Here is a 20,387-nt window from a genome sequence, read left to right on the forward strand (position 1 = left end):
CAGCTGCCTATTTTATATATATATATATATTCATATATATATGTATATATTCTAATATATATATTCTATCTAATAGATATATAATAATATATATGCAACATGTATATAGTATGTAGTAATATATATATTATAAATCATCTAATATCTATAGTATTATAATTATATATTAAATATAATTATATAATATATTACATTTTCATATAGTGCATATTCCGTATATATATAATTATCTATGCATATACAATATATATAATATATAATTATATATAATATATGTGTAATTGTATGTAACAATTATATATCTTTAATTATATAATTATATATAAAATATAATTATCTCATATATTACATTTTTATATAGTGCATATTTTATGTATAGGTACATAAAATATGGAAAAATGCATATATATATATATATATATATATATATAGGCACATGCAGAACCATAGATTCATATGGCTACACATACCTAGAGAGCACTCTCTCTATATATATATTTATGTGTATAAATATATATATGTGTATAAATATATATATATTATGCACATTTAACTAATTTACTGCCTCTCTCTGTCCCCAGTTTCCTGCAACCAACCCTGTCATGGCCCTGGCCTTGTCATCAACACCCTCCCCAACAACAAAGCAACACAAAAGTATTTTAAATATTGCTCCTTTAATATTCTACATCCTGGCAGTTGCTCCAAGGGAAGACAGAGCTGACAGGATTTCGATTCTGCCCCCGCATCTCTCCACATCAGTAATTCCTTATTGCTGCAGACTTCTCTACCCCCTGGCTCCCATAGGCCATGGTTAGATTTAATTCTGCTAATTATCTTAAATATAAAACATAATGCAACCGATCCCTTGACATTGCTGTAGTAATAAAAAATAGAAAAGGAAAAAAAAACATAAAAAGGTTTATATCCTTATTGCCAGTGTGTGTCAGTAACTGCTTTTCCCTAAAAGCCCTGCTCCATGTGCTGGGAGAAGGCAAACATTTCCCTTCCTGCTGAGGGCTGATCCCACGTCAAAATGAAGTCAAATATTCCTCAGGCTGGAAAAAGGGGGAATTTAAAAAAACGGTTGCAAGAAAAGCCCACCAGTTTCCTACTGTAAAACCAGTTCACAGTTCTTGGAAAGGGTCTGAGCAGTACAGTAGAGCTACATTTACTGAAAACTTCTAATGCTGATAAAATCCTTAAAAAAACCAAAAAACAACCCAAACGAACCCCAAATTAAATTAAACCGGGAGAGCCGGAGGAGGAGGAGGAAAAAGAGGGGGAAGAGAAGAAGGAAGAGAAGGAAGAGGAGGAGGATAAAAACGAGAAGGAAGAAGACGAAAAAGAGGAGGAGAGCACTCAGCAGTGCTCGGGGAGCGCAGGAGCCCTGCCACTCTACAGCTCAGGAAAAAAAAGGAAAAAAAAACAAAAATAAAATATATTCCTTAAAAAAACCCAACAATCCATCCAGTTTGGGATTGTTTCCAGGCCGGGCACTGAGGAGACCCCGCGCGGGAAGGCACAGCAGCGCGAAGGCAACGTCATGTGTGGGGCACCCCGGGCCTCGCTAGGGCTGCAACGAGAAGGGGACAAAGCCAAAAGTCACAATTTGTGCCAAAAACACCCCCTTGGGCCCAGCTCACATCCTCACCCCAGCCCCACCTGCCCTAGGTCGGGTTTCTGGGCTATGGGAGGTTTCTTGAGGATCCCTCGTCGCGGTGCTGGCGCCGGCCGCGTCTCCCCGTCCTCGGGCGCGTCCTCGCAGCCCCCGGCCAGGACGTAGTGCTGCTTCCTCAGCTCGCCCAGACGGACCCGCTCCCCCTCCAGGCGCTTCTCCAGCTCCAGCACCTTCACCTGTGCCCAAAAAACCATCCTGGGACCCGTGCTGGGGACAGAGGGACCCCCACGGTGGGGCTGGGCGCATGTGCGGCCGCGCTGAATCCGCCCCAGGGCTGTACCTGTGTTTCCATCTCCTCCTTCTTCAGCTTGATGAGGGACATGCCCGAGAAGTCCATGGTGTCTGTGGGGGAAAGCAGGGTTCCTACTGAGTGCACCCCTCACAGGCCACAGCAGAGCTGGACGGGCACCTTGGGGTGTTCTCCAGGTCAGAAAGGGATTTGGGGTGGGTTTTTTTTACCTTTCCTTGCAAAAAGCCCTCACCTTTCTCCTCTATCTGCTCTTGCCCCGACTTGGTGGAAGCCACCACGTTTGCTGCCATCTCGTTGACGTTGCGTGAGCACTCCTGGAGCCTGGCCAGGTTCCTGCTGCTCTTCTCAGCCTTCACCTGCAAGGAGCACAGGAGTGGCTGTGGGTGCCCACCACGACCCCGCCATGGAGCTCCAGGGAGCCCCAGGAGGAGGCAAAGAGCTTTTGGGCATGAAAACCTGGGAGTGAAAAGAATGGATGGAGGGACAGATGGGAAGGTTTATCCTCAGTGATCCCATCATGGCCAGACAAAGTGATCCCTGCAAAGCCCTTCAGCCTCAGGGCACCAAACCAGCTCTGCTCCCACCTGAGCCAAGCACTCAGTGAAGACACAGCTCTGGTTTTTTAACTGTGCTCCTAATTTTAAAACCATCTGGTGTAAAACTCCCTATGGATCCCCCTTCCCCCCACACCTGCTCACTGAAACCTCCACCCCCTCACTTCCAACCCCCACCAACAGGAAAGGTGGCAAGGACCAAAGTCCTCCATCCTCAATCCCAGCTCCTGCAGCTGCTTTTCTGGATTTCTTGGTAGTTATTAACATTTCCTTTACATAACCAGCTTGACAGAAGGAAGACGGGAGGTTTTCCACATCTTCATTTCCCAAGGCAAGCCTCAGGTGTGGGAATATTAACACATGGATTAAAATCACAGACTGGAAAATAGCAAGAGCTTCTCTTCTCCCTGCTCTGGGAGGCTGCAGGATTGGCAGAGAGGATGGGAAACAGAAGGAGGAGACACCCAGAGGATCCTGCAGGGACACCCACCTTGGAGGCAGCCACCAGCTGGGCTGTGCTGGCAGCGATTTCGTGGGAGCAGACAATGAGCTCCTCGTATTTCCCTGTGTGCAGGACGACCCTGTCCGCAGACTCCCTGCAGTGGGGTCAGAGGGGGATTGTGTCAGAGACACAGCAGAGCAAGTGCAGATTATTTATCTCCTGCTAATACCCCCAGAAAGCAGCATCTGGATCCAGCAGCTTTGTAATTACACAGTCATGGAATTGTTACAGTTGGAAAAGATCTCTGAGATCTTTGAGTCTTGCTGTTATTAAAGCTCATACACAAAGCAATTATTCAGATCCAGGCCATTTGGGCAGAGGCAGGATTTTGTTTTCATAAGGGATGAGATTTTTAAAGCTTTGCCCAAAAGACCCCCCACACACACATTTCCTGCACTGGCACAGGGAACACCCTGCCCCAATCCCAACCACCCCATCCACAGCCATCTGAGCAGGAACAGGGACAATTGTCCAGGGCTGGGCAAACTGGGGATTTGATTTCACATTTTGCAGATAGGGAGGAACTGCCATCCCCATCTGGATGACCGTGTGGTCCAACCCAGATTACGATGCTCCATGAGGAATTAGCAATGAACCAAACTGAGGGTCCATAAAAAGCCAGCAAAGCTCTCCATAAGGAGCCAGCAATGATGCTCAGCAGTGGGAATTTTGGATGATGGGGTGAGAGGGAAGCACGAGCCAGCCCTGGGAGCTGTGTCCCAGGGAAAGCTCCTGGCCTGGGGGTACCTACACGAGCTGTGTGGCTCCCCAGCCCACGGCCTTGGAGGCAGAGATCAGCCCTTCGGTCCAGCGAGAGTTCTTGGCATAAAACTCCTGAGTTGTTGCTGCCCCCTGTTGTTAGGAGAATATTATGGCCTGGATTAACTTGTGTCTAATGTAGAACATATAAATCCTTATTGAATATCCATATAAATATCCATATAAATCTATATAATATCCATATCCATATATATAAAATATATAAATTAATATATAAAGCCATAAATCAAGGGAGTGACAGCATTCCTGTGCTCTCCGTGCTGCTCTTACTGATCTGCTTAAATAATTATCAAGACAAACAACAACAGAGTCCTAAGCCTACAAATTTGAGCTGGGTTTGGTTTAAAACCCTCAAGTTTGGGCCATCATCTTTAGATGGACAAGGCTTTCCAAGGGTAACAGTGATTTCTGCAAGAGAGCACAGGGCTGAGCAGCCCATCTCCAGCAACTGGGACTGCCAGAGTGCTGCTAACATGGGAAACCATGAAATCCAGAGTGTTTCTGCAATTTGGGGGAAATTCTCACGTATTTAATGTCAGCACAAAGAGATAAGTGTAAGGGAGGACTCACCCGGCCACTTTCCACTATCTCCTTCTGTAGGTTTGTAGATGTTGTTACAAGAAGTCTGATAGCCTGGAATGAAGGAAAATGGGTTTTGGGGTTTGATGGGGGTCTCATAGAGGAGGATTGATGCTGCTGCTGGTGGGAGGTTACAGTTTTGTGCACCCCAGGTGGGCTTCTGCAGCACTGACCTTCATTAGATCTGTGCAGGAGTTCAGAATCCTGGAAGGAAGCAAGAGAAAAGTGTTCAGCATTCAGGGAAGCTTTGACCTCAGAAAATGGTGCTTTTTTTTGAGACCAGCCAGCCTGTTTTGGAGCAGAGCACAGCCCAGCAGGGCAGAGACCTGTCACACATCCCTCCCCAAAACTCACCGCTCATTCACTTCCAGCTTAACCCCAGAGCTCTCATTCCTGGCCTGGCTCATCATCTCCTGTTGGGAAACACAAGAGGAAGGGTTGGATGCCATGCTGGGGTCAGAAAGGTGGAGGAGTGATGGACACACTGCCACCCCAGGGCCCCAGAATGGCCCATCCTGCAGCTCTGTCTCACCTCTATCCTCCTGACAGCATCCTCGATTGCCTCTGAGGTGGAGGCCATCTCCTTCTCAACCATGTCCCCCAGCTCCTCCTGCTTGATGTCCAGGCTCTTGGGTCTCAGCTCCTGCCAGAGGAGGCAGCAGGCATGAGGAGGTTTTAGGCAGAGAAACAGAAGGGAATATTTATGAGGAATAACTACAAACCAAGATATCCAATTCCTTCCTGCCCCCGCCAAATAATTAAAGCTGCAGGAGCAGCATTCTGCAGCCTGAAAAGGTGATGGTACATGTGCCACCAGCTTGCAGCAAACAAGGCATGGGGACCTCAGAGATAAGATTTGCCCCAAATCAAGGTGACAAAACTCCATCAGAGGAGCAGTTTCTGCTCCAGAGGATTCTGGAGAGCTGAACAGTGGTGAAAAGGGAAAGACAATAGGGGCTTCACAAGGAGAAATATCTGAAAGATGGGAAGTTTCCTTCCACAGGGGTTACTGGGCTGAAAGACTTCAGTTGATCTGAGGGTGACCAGCTCTGTGCACCACCAGGAAAGGTCTCAGTGCTCAGAAGCTGAGATGGCTCAAGGAAAGCACCAGAATTTGTGGATATGGGGGACAAACCACCCCAAAATGTTCCCACCCTGCCAGTCACCAGTGGGAAGGGGGCTGTGCTGGGCTCCATCTCCTACCTGGGCCAGCTGCAGGACCCCTTGCAGTGCCCCCCTCACATCCCCCAGCTCAGCACTGCTCAGCCTCTGCCTGTCCTTCAGCTTGTCCAGGTACTCCAGGCTGCGCTGGCCACACTCCCGGCACGTCTCCGTCAGCCCTGAGGAGAGCACAGCTTGCTGCCAGCCCTGCCTGGGCAAGGGGGCCCTTCATCCCAGCCCTGCCCACCCTCATCCTCCTCCTCCCCTCATCCACAGCTGAGCATCAACAGCAAATGTCTTCTAGGAGATTACAAATGAGCAATGTGGCCCAGGGAAGGACACTACAGGGCAGGGAATTTCGGGAAGGGGAGTATGGGGAATGTGCTGTCCTTGGTAAAATCTGCCCTTGGCAGAGGGGGCTTTGGCATGGTCTCCCTAAAGAAAAGGGCCATGAGAAGAAATCCCCCCCAGCAGCATCTCCTGCATCCCTACACTCACGGTCAGCGTGGTCCGTGGGGGCCAGGTGGGACGTGGCGCTGCCGTTGACGATGGTGTCGGCTGTCAGGTGTGCAAAGAGGGCCAGAGCCCCCACCAGCTCTGCAGCATCTGCCAGAGACAGCACAGGGTCAGGAGCTGCCAGCCCAGGGCACTCCCTGCCAGGCTCTGAGGGCTGCAGCTCATCCTTGAAAGCACTCAAGGACTCAAGAGATGTTGGGATTGACCCCTCCAGCTTGAACCAGCACACGGGAACCCCCCAGCCCCACCCGTGTCCCTCTGTCACCAGGGCATTGCTCCCTGCCAGTGGCACCAGGGGCTGCTGGATGTATGGAAACACGAGCAAGCTGGGAGCAGTGGCAGTCCCCAGCCCCAGGTACCTGCCATGGAGGCCACGTACTGCGCGTGCCCCTTCTCCAGGGCATCCGTGGACTCCAGCGCCGCCTGCGCCCGGCTCAGCAGGTAATCTGCAAGGAATTTCATTTCATTTCCTTAGCATGGCCAGGCTGGGGACTGTCTGCACCAGTGCTGACTCCTCGAGGCACCACTGAATTGAAGTGTATCCCTAGCTGGAGAACAGCACTAAAATCTGAGCAAAATAGCGCTGAAGATGAGAGCTAAAAATTCATCCTGGGAAGTCCCAACCCCAACCACCTCAGGCATGATGGAAAAAAATGCCATAGGAGAGCTGAGATGAACATTATCTGTTCAGGAGGGAGAAGGCACAGTGTGTTTCTGCCCCCTGGATGAGCAGGACATACCTGGGGAGCTGGTGCAGCGGAGGTGCAGGGGGTCATCCAGCTTGGCCATGGCGTCATGGAGCATCTCCTGGGCTTCTCTCACTGTCTCCTGCAGGACTCCAAACTGGTCCTCCAGCAGCTTCTGCTGCAGGCTCTGCTCCTGGTTGCTCTGTGAGGCAGGAGGAACAGGTGAGTGGCACAGCATCCCCATGAGCAGCATATCCCTCAAGAGCCTCTTTCCAGGATAGACCCAACTGTCCCATGACTGTGACACCTCACCGTGGTGAGCAGAGAGGCAATGGGCTCTTCACACAGCACTGTACCTTCTCCAGGAGCCTGCCCTGGAGCTCTCGGATCTCCCTGGTGGCCTTGTCTGCCTCCTGGCTCAGCTGCAGCTCCTTCTCCTCGATGAGGCCACGTGTGGACAGCAGCTCACACTCCTTCTCACTCACCGACCGCCTCAGCACCTCCTTCTCGGCGTGCAGAGCATCCACCTGGGCACTGAGCTCCACTCCTGCCTGCCATGGGGGCCAGGACACGCTGTCACCCCCTGTCACTGCTGGCAGCCCAACAGGCTGGGGGGAGCTCTGGACATGCCCAGCTCATGACGCTGATGGGCTGGGGCCATGCTCAGCCCTGTGACAGCTCCTTGGGCTGCTGCTGCACCTCTGGCCCAGCAGTGGTGGCAGGTCCATCTCCCTGTGGCAGGGTTTGATGGGGGGCTTGTGCTGCCCCCCCAGCTTCATACCTGCTTGGCTTGGCTGAGAGAGCGCTGTGCCTGCTCCAGCTCCTCCCGACGGGTGTCCAGCTCCTGCCTCAGCTGCTCCATCTGCAGGCTCTGGTCCTCCAGCTGTGCCCACACACCGTGCTCAGGGCCCCTGCCACGCCCTGGCCCCACCCAGCCCCGGCCCCAGCCGGGATGGAGGGAATGAACCCACCCATGTTTGGCAGGGAGAGGGTTTGGGGGTCTTGGGCAGGGAGGGTGTCTCCTGGAAAGGCTCCTTTTCCCACGCCAGGAATTTTGGGAGCAGCCCCCATCTTGACCCCCAGAGAATGAAAGCACTCAAACCCAACAATTTGCATTGTGGCATTTTCTTGGGGGAAGAAAAGGCAGATTTGGGCAAGAGGGAATGAGTCATAATTAACACCTTGCACCTAAGAGGAGCCTGGGCACCTCTTTCTTGGAATCACTGCCCAATAGCAACAACCACCCCTTCCCCTTGCTCCCAAACTGCATTTCCCAGGCTGGGGAGGGCTCAGTGCTGGCAGAAAAGGATCCAGAGCTCACCTTCATCTCAGCCTCTCGCTTGACCTGCTCCACCTGAAATGCCAGCTGCTCCTTGACACGTGCCACCTCCTCCTGGCTCTGCTGTGTCACCGTCAGCTGCTTGGCAGTGTCAGCGTTCTGTGGGGGGACAAGGGGCTCACATGGCATTCCAAGGGGGACCTTCACCATCCCCACACTTATTCCAAACACATTCTGGCTTGGGATAATTCCAAGATGCCTTTCTCACAGCATCCAAACTGCTGGCTGCCAGTGGACATGGATTCAAGGGGTGCCCCCTGCCTGGTGATAGGACCAATGCAGGCATGAGCCACACCAGTGGTGGCAGAGGGATAAAGGGACCAAAAAACCCAAAGCAAAGAACAAAAAACCCAAAGCAAAGAACAAAACAGGTGAGTGGCACAACTGAGACACAGGATCCCCATCACCAGGATATCCCTGGAGAGCCCCTTTCCAGGACTGGAACCAAGCATCCCATGACTGCTGGTACAAGTGATATCCCACCAGCTACACTGGCCACAGAAAACAGCACAAACAGACCAAACAACAGCAAAACATCCCAAAAAACAACAACAAAAACACCCAAAGGGACCATGATGGAAGAGGGAAAGGATGCTCAGCTCTGCCCTGGATACCTCAACCCCAAAAGGGAGGGATTTAATTCCAGGATACTGCCCTCAGTGTCAGTCCCTGCCTGCAGAGGCAGCAGCGTTACCTTCCTCAGGAGCTCGGCGTGGGTGTTGATGAGCTCGCTGTGCTTCTCTTTCAGCTTGGTGTAGCGGATCTCGGTGGCGTTGGCTTTCTCTGCAGGGGTGACAGACCCACAGTGACCACGAGGGCAGCCCACAGGCCCTGGGCACCACAGGACACCCCAGGGCACCTACTCTCGGCCTCGGCGCAGAGTCGCTGTGACCTGTCACTGTCCTGCTTCACCCTCTGCAGCCTCTCCAGCTCATCCCGCAGCTGCTCGTTGTCCACCAGCGCCTTCTGCTTCTGCTTGCGCTGCTCCTCCACTTCTCCCTCCAGGCTGTTCACCTGTGCCTTCAGCTGGGTGATGTAGCGCTGTGCCTGTGGGGGTCACTGGGCATTAGGGCAAGGCCTTGCCCTCCCCAACACCCCTGTCCAGGTGTCCTGCAGCAATTTGGGCAAAGCAGCCTGTGGGATGCATAGGGAAGATCTTCCCTCTACCCCTGCAGTCACTCTGTCCCTGTTGATAACATCAGGACAGCAAGGGACAGGTTTCACACACCTCCATCCCAGTAGGAATCACGTTCTGGCACTGGGAGAGCTCCCAAAACACAACACTGGATGCCAGGACCCCACTCCTGCTGCATCCCTTCAGCATTTCCATCCCACTCTTCCACCCCAGCTGCTCCCCAGTCAGGCTTTACCTCCAGTTTAATCTTCTCCATCTCCGCACGGAGCGTTTCCAACTCCTTCTTCAGGCTCTCGATCTGTGCATCCCTGTGGACACAAAGGCAGGTTGGTCCCCCGTGGCAGCAGCCCCTCACCCCTGCTGGGATGGTGACACCCATACCTGTCATCCCAAACGCCGTTGGGTGGCCCGAAGGTTTGCTCAAACAGATCCGAGGTGATCTGGGGAGGACAGAGAGTGCTGAGCTGAGCCAGGACACAACAGCCTGCCCCCCATCCCAGCCCCAGGCCCCCACCTGTGGCTCTGTGGTGGAAGTTGTGCTGATCTCTATGAGGTTCTCTGGCTCCTCATCCTCGGGGGCTTCCTCGGGGATGACGACCACCGGCTTCACGTGCTCGGCCAGCGCCGACGCCCGCAGGAAGTTTGGGGGGCTCTGTAGGGACAAGGAGTTGTTGCAGCCTTGCAGGGGGTTCAAGAACTGCCAGCAGGGAAGGGAGGGAGCCAGCCCTGTGCTGCTGACAGCACCAGAGGGTCCCTCTGCAGTGTCCAAACACATCCAGGGGGACACCCACAAGCTCTCTGGAGCACCAGAGCAAATCCTGCCATACCTCGGGCAGCCGAGGGATCTGGATGAGGCGCTTGAAATACAGCATGTCTGATGCCTTCTTAAAGAAGTTTTTAAGGCTGGAGAGGAGGGAAAGACAAAGGGGAGATGAGAGGGGGCTTGGAAGGAGAGAGGGGAGCCCACCACCCCACCTGGGCCCTGGTTACCTGCGGAACTGCTCATGGAAACGGTCCCGGTGGCCCTGCAGGGTGTCGGCCGGCAGACCTGGGTGAGGAGGGACAGCTGTGACTGAGCCAGGGCTGCACATGTGTTCTTGTGCACCCAGATCCCTCCATTGCAAAAGGCAGCAGGGTAAAACCAAGGAGGGAGTGGGACGTGAGGGGTCAGGATGGGAGAGGGGTGTTCCCAGGGATGCAGCACAGGGAGATGTGGGTGTGGGGACCTCCAAAATACCCCCAGGAGGCTGCTGGCATGGTGCTCCCCTGTGATCCCATGCAGAGGGGCAGCAGGCCAGGGCATGTGGGTTTGAATTAATCAAGAACAAGTCCTTGTAATTCCTTTATCTGGAATGTCTGTGTGGGATGGAGCAGGCCTCCAGAGCCCAGCTGGGACACAGGGATATGGCAATGGATGCCTCAATCCACAGCAGCCTCATCCCCAGACCCACAAGCCCACCCTGGGAAAACACCAGCACAGAGCACATCCCCGGGACTCACAGGAGTGCAGCTTGAACATTAACTTGACCGAGTAGTGGTAGAGGTGGCTGCAGTCCTGGATGACCTGGATGAGGGGGGCCAGGCGGCACTGCACCGCCGACATCTGCGACACGGCCATCGAGGTGTTGAGCTGCCTGAAAACTGAGGGGAGCCGTGTTTGCAGAGCTGCCCGTGCCCAGCCACGCCGCTTGATCATTAACCACAGCGGATGTGGGGCAGGGGAAATGCCAGGGCTGCTGCCCTGAGCTGAGAACAGCCCCGCTCTGAGCAGCAGAAACACCAAAAGGCACCACGCTGGCAGAGGAAAGAGGTGCTCAGCTGTGCCACAGATACCCCAACCCCAAAAAGGAGGAGTTTAACCCCAGGATGGTGCCCTCGAGCTGCTGCCTCACGACACAGCTGGGGAAAGTGAGAAGTTTTGCTCCATTCTGTTTAATCATGCAAGGATCTGTGAGAGGATCCCAGGGCAGGGGACGAGCCCGGCGGCACCGCAGCCTCGCCTGCCCCTGCTCAGAAACAGATCCCTTCCCTTGGCAGGGATCCAGGCACATCCACCCTGCCTTCTTCCCTGCTCAGCTTTAAAGTATTTATGAATATAAATTCTCTGTATAACTAGGTCAGGAGGAGAAGCAGGAGGCTGTTGGGAGTCGGGAGCACAGTCTCTCCTGCTGTGCCCTGTTTTCCAGGACAGCTCTGTGCTCCTGACTTTCGACAGAGGAAGAATCTGCCACCTCTCTAAGTCATTTAAAAATTCCTAAGGAGGTGAGAGACATGAGTAGGACCCTCCAGCCCTCCCTAGAGGCATTTCAACAAGGGGAAATGAGTCTTTAAAAAGAAGTACAGCCCCATCCTCTGCTTCAGAGGGACAGAAGGGATTTGTGTATGCACATGGTTAATGTGGTTGTATAAAAAAGAAATAAAAACATATTTCAGAGCAGTTCTGCTCTGACAACAACACTCTGCCTTGCTCAGGTGGGTTCAAAGCAGCCACATGCTCTAAATATTTTCCTACAACTGCCTCTACAGAGCTTCAACAGGGGAATCCAGCTGAGAAACCACCTCAGAAATCTCATGGGAGGAGGAGGGACCTGAGCCTCCAACCTCGGCCTCCCGGAACTCCATTCCCGACCAAAGAGTGAAACTATTGCTCAAGAGCCCCGGGGCGAGCGGGAGGGACCTGCCCCTGCCGCCTCCTCACCTGACTCTGACAGCTTCAGCTCACAGTCCAGGTAGTCAAACATCTCCACCGTCAGCTGGAATCTGCCAAAACAAACCAAAACTGCATCACTGGACAGCAGAGACATCTTTGCTCCAGCTGCTCGTGTTCACTGAGAGTCCTCATGATGGCAAGGGTTCTGACTGACAGGAATTTGGGGCTTTTTCTCCCTGCTTTTACACCCCACAGTGGTCTGTGAGTGCAGGAGGAATCAGGCACCACCCAAACAATTCACAAAATCTCGGTGACTGGCCCATCCTGGAGTTGTTTTGTCAGCAGGGCACTGCCAGCTGGGGGTCATGGAGTTGGTGACCACACCCTGAGCTCTGGGCCCCACCAGGACACTCACATGTTGTTCACATCTGTCCCTGCAGTCTTTTCCAGCACCTCATCCGACACTTCAAGGCCCGGGGGGAACTCGGGATGCTTTGGAAAAGAAAGGAAAAAGCCATCAGTCGGTGCTAATATTCTTACTGGTGTGGCACATCCCCTCGTTCTGGTGCTGTGGAGGTGGCAGAGGGTCTCACCTTGACGTGGAAGGAGATCTTGGTGAGCAGGAGCCGTGTGTAGATGTTCACCAGCTGCCCATACCTGTCGTGCAAATGGCCCTGCAGAGACACCAGGGGAGACAGGGGGAATCCAGAGTGAAGTAACCAGATCCAGCAGCTCCCATACGAGCCAGTGACCTGTGCCAGCCCTGTGGCTCCACCACACACACAACCATCACCCAAAGAGACAGCAGGTTATTTCAGGTTATTTCAGGTAGTGCTTCACCCTCTCTGTGCCCACAGTGTTCCTCAGCAACCATCTCCAAACCCCCTGGGAGGCACAAACCTCCACTCCGCCCCACTCACCCACAGGTCCCCAGTCTCTCGGATGTTGCTGCGATACCTCTGGCAGTCCTGGAGAACCTGGGAACAAAAAAATGAGAAGGATGTGGCACAGTGGGGCTCGCTGGCTGTCTGCCCTGATGCTGGGGAAGAGGAAGGATCCAGCCCCTTACACCACTGCAGCTCTGGGAGAAGTTCCAGCCCTCCCGTGGCACCCAAAGGTGTGGGATTTGCAAGAGGAAATTTCAAAGATTTGAGACAACAGAGTACCCCACAGCCTGAGAAAGGTGGCTGGGGTAGGGAAGAGATCCCACTGCCTGTGCAGAGGATGCTGATGCTGCCAAGAGCCAGAATTTCCCCTTACCAGTGAAGCAGGAGGGACACTGCAGAGGGGACACTCACGTTGGGGTGGCCGTCACGCAGGACCTTGTGCAGGACGTGGCAGAACTTCCAGCTGAGGATGGCACTGCTGGGCAGGGGCAGCCCGATGGCGTAGGACCAGAAGGTGAACGCTCCCTTCTCGTGGTGTGTCCCCAGGATGATCCCTGTCAGTGTAGTCAAGGCCAACTGGATACACACAGGGCTGGGACTGTTCTTGTTCAACTTTCATTGAAAAGGGGACACTGGTGAGCACAGGGATCACCAGCACAATGCTGCACCCCCAAATACAACCCCCAGATAAGACCTCCATTTGTCATTTTTGGGTGTATCTCCCCCTGCTGAGGGCACACAGGGGCCCTCTGCATTTTACTGCCAAAGAAATGCAATTTTATTGCCCTGCTTGTTTGCCTTTTCACTGCTGGATGAACCTGTGTGATGCCAGCCCCCAACCAAGCTCTGCACAGATAATTTTCTCCCAAATCTCCTGTGGCTCCAGCAGCAGGGGGTGATACTCCCACATCCCAAACTCCTCTGTGTTGTTCTGGGAGCCAAGGAAAGGATACGGCGGGCATGTTTCTCCTTCACTGGTGCTTCCTGTGTGTTTATGGCTTTGCTGATGCTGATGGCCTGCAACAGGAGAGGAGAGTGGCTGTCAGACACGGTGTGACCCCAATGGCTATCCCCACACCCCAAAGCCCAGTGCTGGTGCTTTTAGGGAATACCCTGAATTTTAGAACACATTTGTCACCTCAAAGTCATTTGTAACACATCAGAATAGGCCTTTTCATCCACAAACAAAGCATCCATTAAACCTACCCCCCACATCCCCAGCAGGATCTGTCAGGATGTGACCACTGCTGCTGGTGCTCCCGGCTGTCCCTGTCCCAGGAAACCAATTTTTGCATTTTTGCAGCCTGAACTCAGCGCCGTGCCCAGGGAACATTAAAGCACAACAGTGAGATGCCAAATTCCAGGGTTGTTTGTGTAATCAAAAGGAGCCTTTGAACCACGGGGGAGTGGTTTGGGTTCTTTTGAGGATGTTGCTGCTCACAAACAGCACGTGGGGAAAAGCAGCCCCCAAGCAAAGAAGGAGTGGCGGCCTCAATGCCCATCTTGATGGAACAAAAATCCAGAGCAATGTGATTATCAGAGGAGGATTATCTATATTTTGATATGTTTGATCACAGCACACTTTCAATTAGGAATTTACTCCAAAAGATGACCCCAGGCTGGGGTCAGTTGCATCTCCTATGTGTTGGCGGGCTGCAAATCCAAGTTGTTGTGTTTGATGAGGATCTTCCTCCTCCTCCTCAGACACAACTGAGCTGCTTCACTCTCACAGGAGTGCTTAGGCTGTGCCTGTGTCCATGAGCCCTCTGTCACCAGCAGAGGAAAAAGGTCCCAGCTGGGAAGGCAGGAAGCAGCCCTGCTGCCAGCACTTGTGCCGGAAGAGGAACTCGGTCCCTCCCTGCAGCTCCACAGCCCTAAACCCTTATAAAAATCCAATCTACCTGCCCAGGAAAGCACCTGTTTCCACATAGCTGCTTGTCCAGCGACATCCCAGAAATTAGGTGCTTTCCTGAAGGAGGAGGAACCTGACTCTGAGTTATTGAGTGCTCCTGACTTATGCAGGAGGAATCTGACACCCAAGGGACAATGTCAAAGGTGTCCACGCACCAAACTCTTCCCAAAAGAGCCTAGAACAGCTACCCGTGAACTGACCATGACAGCAACAAAACTGAATCATCCCAAAGAGTGAACCTGTCCCAAAAGGCTGAGCTCAGCTGCTGGGGAGAGGGGCTGGCTTTGCCTTTCCTGCACCAGGAGAGTCCCGGTGTTACCTCGCCATGTGGGGCCGTAAAGCAGCAGCAGAGTTAAGCCGGTGACTTGCTGTAATCCTCTTATCCCCAAAGGTTAACGAGCCTGGAGTGCCCAGGAACAGGCACTTGCAGCACAGCTGCCTCTCCCAAAGTGCCTTCACAGCCACCCAAAAGCCTGGAGCTGGCAGAGGCTGTGTGCCCTCAATGGCAGCTTGGCCAGAGAGATGTGCCACAGGTCCTCAGGGATGCCAGCACCTCCCATGGATCCTGACAGAAAGGATGGTTTATCATGGACCAGGGAGCAACCAAGCCAAGGCAAGGAAGGATTTGGAAAGGCACCTTGCAGCGAAGAGCTGCTGAAGGAGTTACTGCATCTTTACTGAGGTGTTTTGCATAGAGGCAGCAGGGCAGACACATCTCCCAAAGCTGGAGTTTTGCTGCCTGCCCTAAGACAGGCCTGTCCCAGCCCATCACACTCATCCCAACCCATCTGTGGAACCCAAGCCCCACAGGGGTCAGAGGAGGTGCAGCCAGAAGGGTCAAAGTGTGAGACGGGCAGACCCCCAGGAAAGGAAATGTTGTCCCTTATCCCCAGGGACAGGACCCCAGCTGCTCACTGGGCTGGGACCCTGCTCGTCTGTGCCAAAACTGAGCTGTAATTCCCACTGGCAGTGGTGGTTTTATTGCATTTATTGCCTTTAGTCTCACTGATAGCCTGACCAGCCAAAATTCAGCCCAGGAGCTGCTGCTGGAGAGGTTGGTTTCATCCTTGGTGATTCAGTGCAGAGGTTTCACTGAGCCATTTCATGTCCAGCACAAGGACAGGGGCAGCCCCAGCCCACCCACAGCACCACCATGAGATGCTGTGTCCAGCATGGTCCCAAATAAACCAAACCAATGCCAGTCTCTCAGGGCTGCCAGCCCAGTGCTTTCACTGCCTCCAAGCATCAGGCTGGCCAGGAGAACCAGGGATGGGCATGGGAGCAATGCTGCAGCCTGGGACACACCTGCTGTCAGGATGTTTCTGCTGGCTGCCTGGCAAAGCCATCCTGGGGAGGATGTCTCCAAAATGGGGAGATTCACCCTTGACCCCACCTCTTGGGACACCACTGGCACGTCCGGAGATGGGCAGGCCCTGGTTGTCACTGCAGGTGCACAACCAGCCTGGCCAAAACTTTGATGCAATCTGTGGACTGTTCCCCATCACTGACAGGCACCGGGGTGAGGAGCCAACCCCAAAACCTGCCTGGCCGTGGGCTGTGGGGAGCCCACAGGGTGCAGCCCCAATGCTTTGCTCACAGCCTGCACGTACCAAGCTGGTGACTAAAGGCAGGATCAAAGCACCCAAATGAAGGAGCACAGTTTAACAGCCACCCTTTCGTTCCAGGCTGCTTTTAATTAGGGCTGGTCCTCCTGCCCGTGGCTGCCCGGAGCCCTGGCAGCCCATGGGGTCCCAATCCCCCTCTGGCAGGTGGATGCTGGGTTCCAGCAGGATGCCACAGCAGGAGAGATTTTTTTGGCAGCTAGAGAGCTCCCTGGCCAGGCTGCACAAGAGCTGTCAGAACAGCTGAGCTACAAACTCCAGAGTTCCCTTCCCAATGCTGCTCCTTCCCAAATTACTCCAGGAAAACACCACTTGGCAGTCACACACAATGCAATCCTGCAGGTTCCAGAGCTCGTTGGATTTTTAACCTTTTTTGTTTAAGGAAAGCAAAAACTGGCAGCAGAAAAAGACAAGTTTTTCCTCCTGCCAGGCTGCCGAGCAAGTGCCTGCTGTGGGATGGTGATTTCCTACTTCCCACACACGGCTCCTCCAAGGGGGACATCTCCATCACCCTGACACGAGAACATGGAAAAGCATTTCCAGGGAAAGCAGGTGACCTTCATGTCACCCACAAGGACCTGGGTCACAGCAGGGTCAGCAACTCCTGTCTGTAACCACAGACATCACCCAGGGCCTCCCAAGGGAAAAGGTGATGGGACTCTGGATTCTGGTACAGAATCCTCAGGCAGCAGAGGGGATGTGCCAGCAGCACCCTGTGACACAGAGATGAGATGGGGACATGCCAGCAGCACCCCTGTGACACAGAGATGAGGAGGGGACATGCCACCAGCACTGTGTGACACAGAGATGAGGAGGGGAGGTGCCACCAGCACCCTGTGACACAGAGATGAGATGGGGACATGCCACCAGCACCCCTGTGACACAGAGATGAGGAGGGGACATGCCACCAGCACTGTGTGACACAGAGATGAGGAGGGGAGGTGCCACCAGCACCCTGTGGCACAGAGATGAGGAGGGGACATGCCACCAGCACTGTGTGACACAGAGATGAGGAGGGGACATGCCACCAGCACTGTGTGACACAGAGATGAGGAGGGGACATGCCACCAGCACTGTGTGACACAGAGATGAGGAGGGGACATGCCACCAGCACTGTGTGACACAGAGATGAGGAGGGGATGTGCCAGCAGCACCCCTGTGACACAGAGATGAGGAGGAGATGTGCCACCAGCACTGTGTGACACAGAGATGAGATGGGGACATGCCACCCCTGTGACACAGAGGCGACTGGCAGCCGGCTGGGCAGCTGCTATAATTAGAGGTAAAAGGCAGATCAATACTCATGTTCTGCCACTGAACAGTTCTGCTCTCCCTGAAGCACCACTACAGGAAACCACAGCAGGATAAAGCTCCTTTAGGACAGTTCTTAGCAGTTATTGGAAAAATCAGTTCTGGGCAGTGAAACCTTCAGGCAGCAAGCCTGGGGTCAGAGAGATAAAAGCCCAAAGACCTCCTTGCCCTGTGCCCACAGCATCCCTGTGACTGTGCAGATTTCCAGAGCACAAGCCCCAGTGAAAAGCCCCAAAAGGACGGGGAAGGAGGGGGGAAGGAGGGCCCCATCCTGCCCGGGCACAGGGGCAGCGCTGCCGCCGCGATCATTTATCAGCGGTGCCCAGTGGGACGACTGAAGGAGAAGCGTCCACAGGGAACCGGAATTGCCGGTTTTTGCTCGTGTTGCTCCCCAAACTCAGCAAGCTCCGTTTCCTACTCAGCACCGTGACCCTGCGAGGCCTGAAATTCCCACCTGGCTCCGCTGGCGCTCCCGGCGCCCAAACCAGCCCAGGGGCTGAGGAAGGAACCGCAAAGCAAAGGGGCAAAGAGAAAAACAAAACATCTGTGATAAACGCACAGCCTGCAAAAGCAGAGGGGTCACAGGAGGCATGCGGGAGGGCACTGTTATTTTTGCTGGGGCAGCAGCGAGCCCGTCACTCTGTCCATCCATCCCTCTGTCCATCCCTGCCCAGGTTGTCTGAGTCCCTAATTTCCCACCAGCCCCATCAGTGCCCGACCACTGCCCACCCCGTGGGGGCCACAGGATACGGACATCCCTTCCAAGCCGGGCACGATGGGGCACAAACACCTTTGGGCTTTGTGTCCACTCTGCCACCCTCCGTGTGTCCAAACACCCCAACCCCCAGGACGCAGGGTGACCCCGAGCCGCGGGGCAGGGATGAATCCAGCCCCAGTGCCAAACATTCCCACCGGAACGGGAATGGGGCTCGGCAGGGATGCGGAGATGCCCCTTCCCGGGGCGGGGGGTTCGGCCACGCTCCCGCCGACACGGTAAAACTTTCCCTGCGCGCTGCCGGCCGTGTTTACCTGCGATAAGGCCCGGGAGGCGCGGGGGGGGCCCGGCTGCCCGCGGGGGCGGTGGGGCACGGCGGGACCGGCGGTGCCCACGCGGGACCGTCCCGGGGCCGCGCCGGGAGGAAGCGGCGGCGCAGGTGGGGGCGGGGGAGAGCGCGGCGCCGGGAACGGACGGACGGACGGACAGGCGGACGCGGGGACGGGCAGACGGATTCAGCCGCACCGGCGCTTCCCCGGAGCTCGGCGGGGGATCCGTGCCCCCCATCCCGTCCCATCCCATCGCCCAACAAACCCCCCGTGCTCAGCGATGCCCCGCGGAAAGGGCCGGCCCACCCCGTTCCCCAGCCGGGAGCAGAACTGGGACTAAACCCGGGACCGAACCGCGGCCGGTCCCGCCGCCCCCCTCCCGCCGTCCTTGCCTGGCTCTTGTCGAATTGCTCCCGCTCCGCCTCCAGGCTGTGCCCGCCGCGGCGGCTCAGCACTCGCGCCGGCACGCTCTTGATGCTGTTCATGGTGGGGCCCGGTCCGGTATCGGCGCTCCCCGGTCCGGTACCCGCGCTCGGGGCTCCGCGCTCCCGGCAGGAGCGACCGGCGCCGCCCGCCCCCCGCGCCTGCACTGCGCCTCGCCTCCGCAGCGCCCCCGCCCGCCTGCGCGGGGAACTGCAGCTCAGCTCCCCCCCCGCCCCGCGGGCAGGTGGGACCGGGGGGGACACGGGGGGGGGGGGACACGGGGAGGGGACATGGACAAGGAGCAGGGACACAGAACGGGGACATGGGCATGGAGAGGGGACATGGACACATGGACACGGAGAGGGGATATGGACATGGAGAGGGGACACGAAAAGGGGACATGGACACAGAGAGGGGACACGGAGAGGGGTCATGGACATGGAGCAGGGACACGAAAAGGGGACATGGACAAGGAGCAGGGACACGGAGAGGGGTCATGGACATGGAGAGGGGACACGGACATGGAGAGGGGACATAGACACATGGACACGGAGAGGGGACATGGACACGGAGAGGGGACACGGAGAGGGGTCATGGACATGGAGCGGGGACACGGAGAGGGGACACGGAAAGAGGACATGGAGATGGAGAGGAGACATGGACACAGAGAGGGGACATGGAGAGGGGTCACGGAAAGGGGACATGGACCAGGGACACAGAACGGGGACATGGACATGGAGAGGGGTCATGGGCACAGAGTGGGGACAGGGAGAGGGGTCACGGAAAGGGGACATGGACACCAAGAGGGGACACGCAACGGGGACATGGACACGGAGAGGGGACATGGACACGTCCCTTAGCGGCCCCCACAGAGAACCAGGCACCGAGATGATTCCCCAGCTCAGGGAACACCAGGGATGGTGGGCACCGCCAGCACGGCCGTCCCTTCTCATCGCCCATCTTCACCCCTCTCCTATGGCACCTGCACACACACACACACACAGGGCCAGCTCGTTCTGAGCTCCAACACCAATTCCCGTTACCAAAGTCAATGACCGGAGCTCGCATCCACCCTGCGGAAAGGCCGCGGCTGAACAGAAGCTTTGTTGTCTTTAAATAATAATTCAGTCTAAGGATACAATAGCAAAGGGCTCCCTGGAGTATTTGAACTGCTTCCAGAAATAAGGCACCGAGTTTGAAGTGTTTCCATTTGAGCATCGGAGTGTGGTCAGTAAAGCAGTTGGGCTTTAAGTCACTTAGGGCTGAATAAATTAACCCAGTTATTCCCCTAATTCCCATTCCACAAATCCAGGGCAGCCCCGACACAAAATCCTAAGGCTCTGCAGATCCTCGCATAA

General features: G+C 54.9%; 1 protein-coding gene across 1 annotated transcript; it reads right to left on the minus strand.

Moving 5' to 3' along the window:
- Nucleotides 1-493: 493 nt before the first annotated feature.
- HIP1R (huntingtin interacting protein 1 related) lies at nucleotides 494-19,135 on the minus strand. Its single transcript, XM_083873977.1, has 32 exons — nucleotides 18,999-19,135; nucleotides 13,671-13,734; nucleotides 13,129-13,271; nucleotides 12,751-12,807; nucleotides 12,424-12,504; nucleotides 12,246-12,322; nucleotides 11,879-11,940; nucleotides 10,681-10,821; nucleotides 10,171-10,228; nucleotides 10,008-10,083; nucleotides 9,695-9,832; nucleotides 9,562-9,620; nucleotides 9,416-9,488; nucleotides 8,909-9,092; nucleotides 8,740-8,828; nucleotides 8,028-8,144; nucleotides 7,488-7,589; nucleotides 7,063-7,257; nucleotides 6,761-6,908; nucleotides 6,380-6,466; nucleotides 6,003-6,110; nucleotides 5,547-5,683; nucleotides 4,876-4,986; nucleotides 4,698-4,756; nucleotides 4,517-4,547; nucleotides 4,335-4,397; nucleotides 3,736-3,836; nucleotides 2,973-3,078; nucleotides 2,161-2,284; nucleotides 1,959-2,020; nucleotides 1,663-1,854; nucleotides 494-1,573 (listed from the first exon to the last, which is right to left on the minus strand). The coding sequence occupies exons 1-32, from the start codon at nucleotides 19,089-19,091 to the stop codon at nucleotides 1,568-1,570; spliced, it is 3,144 nt and encodes a 1,047-aa protein (XP_083730103.1). The 5' UTR covers nucleotides 19,092-19,135; the 3' UTR covers nucleotides 494-1,567.
- Nucleotides 19,136-20,387: the final 1,252 nt, after the last annotated feature.

This window comes from Zosterops lateralis (assembly GCF_965231275.1).
Source record: "Zosterops lateralis genome assembly, chromosome: 17".
In the NCBI taxonomy this organism is placed as follows: domain Eukaryota; kingdom Metazoa; phylum Chordata; class Aves; order Passeriformes; family Zosteropidae; genus Zosterops; species Zosterops lateralis.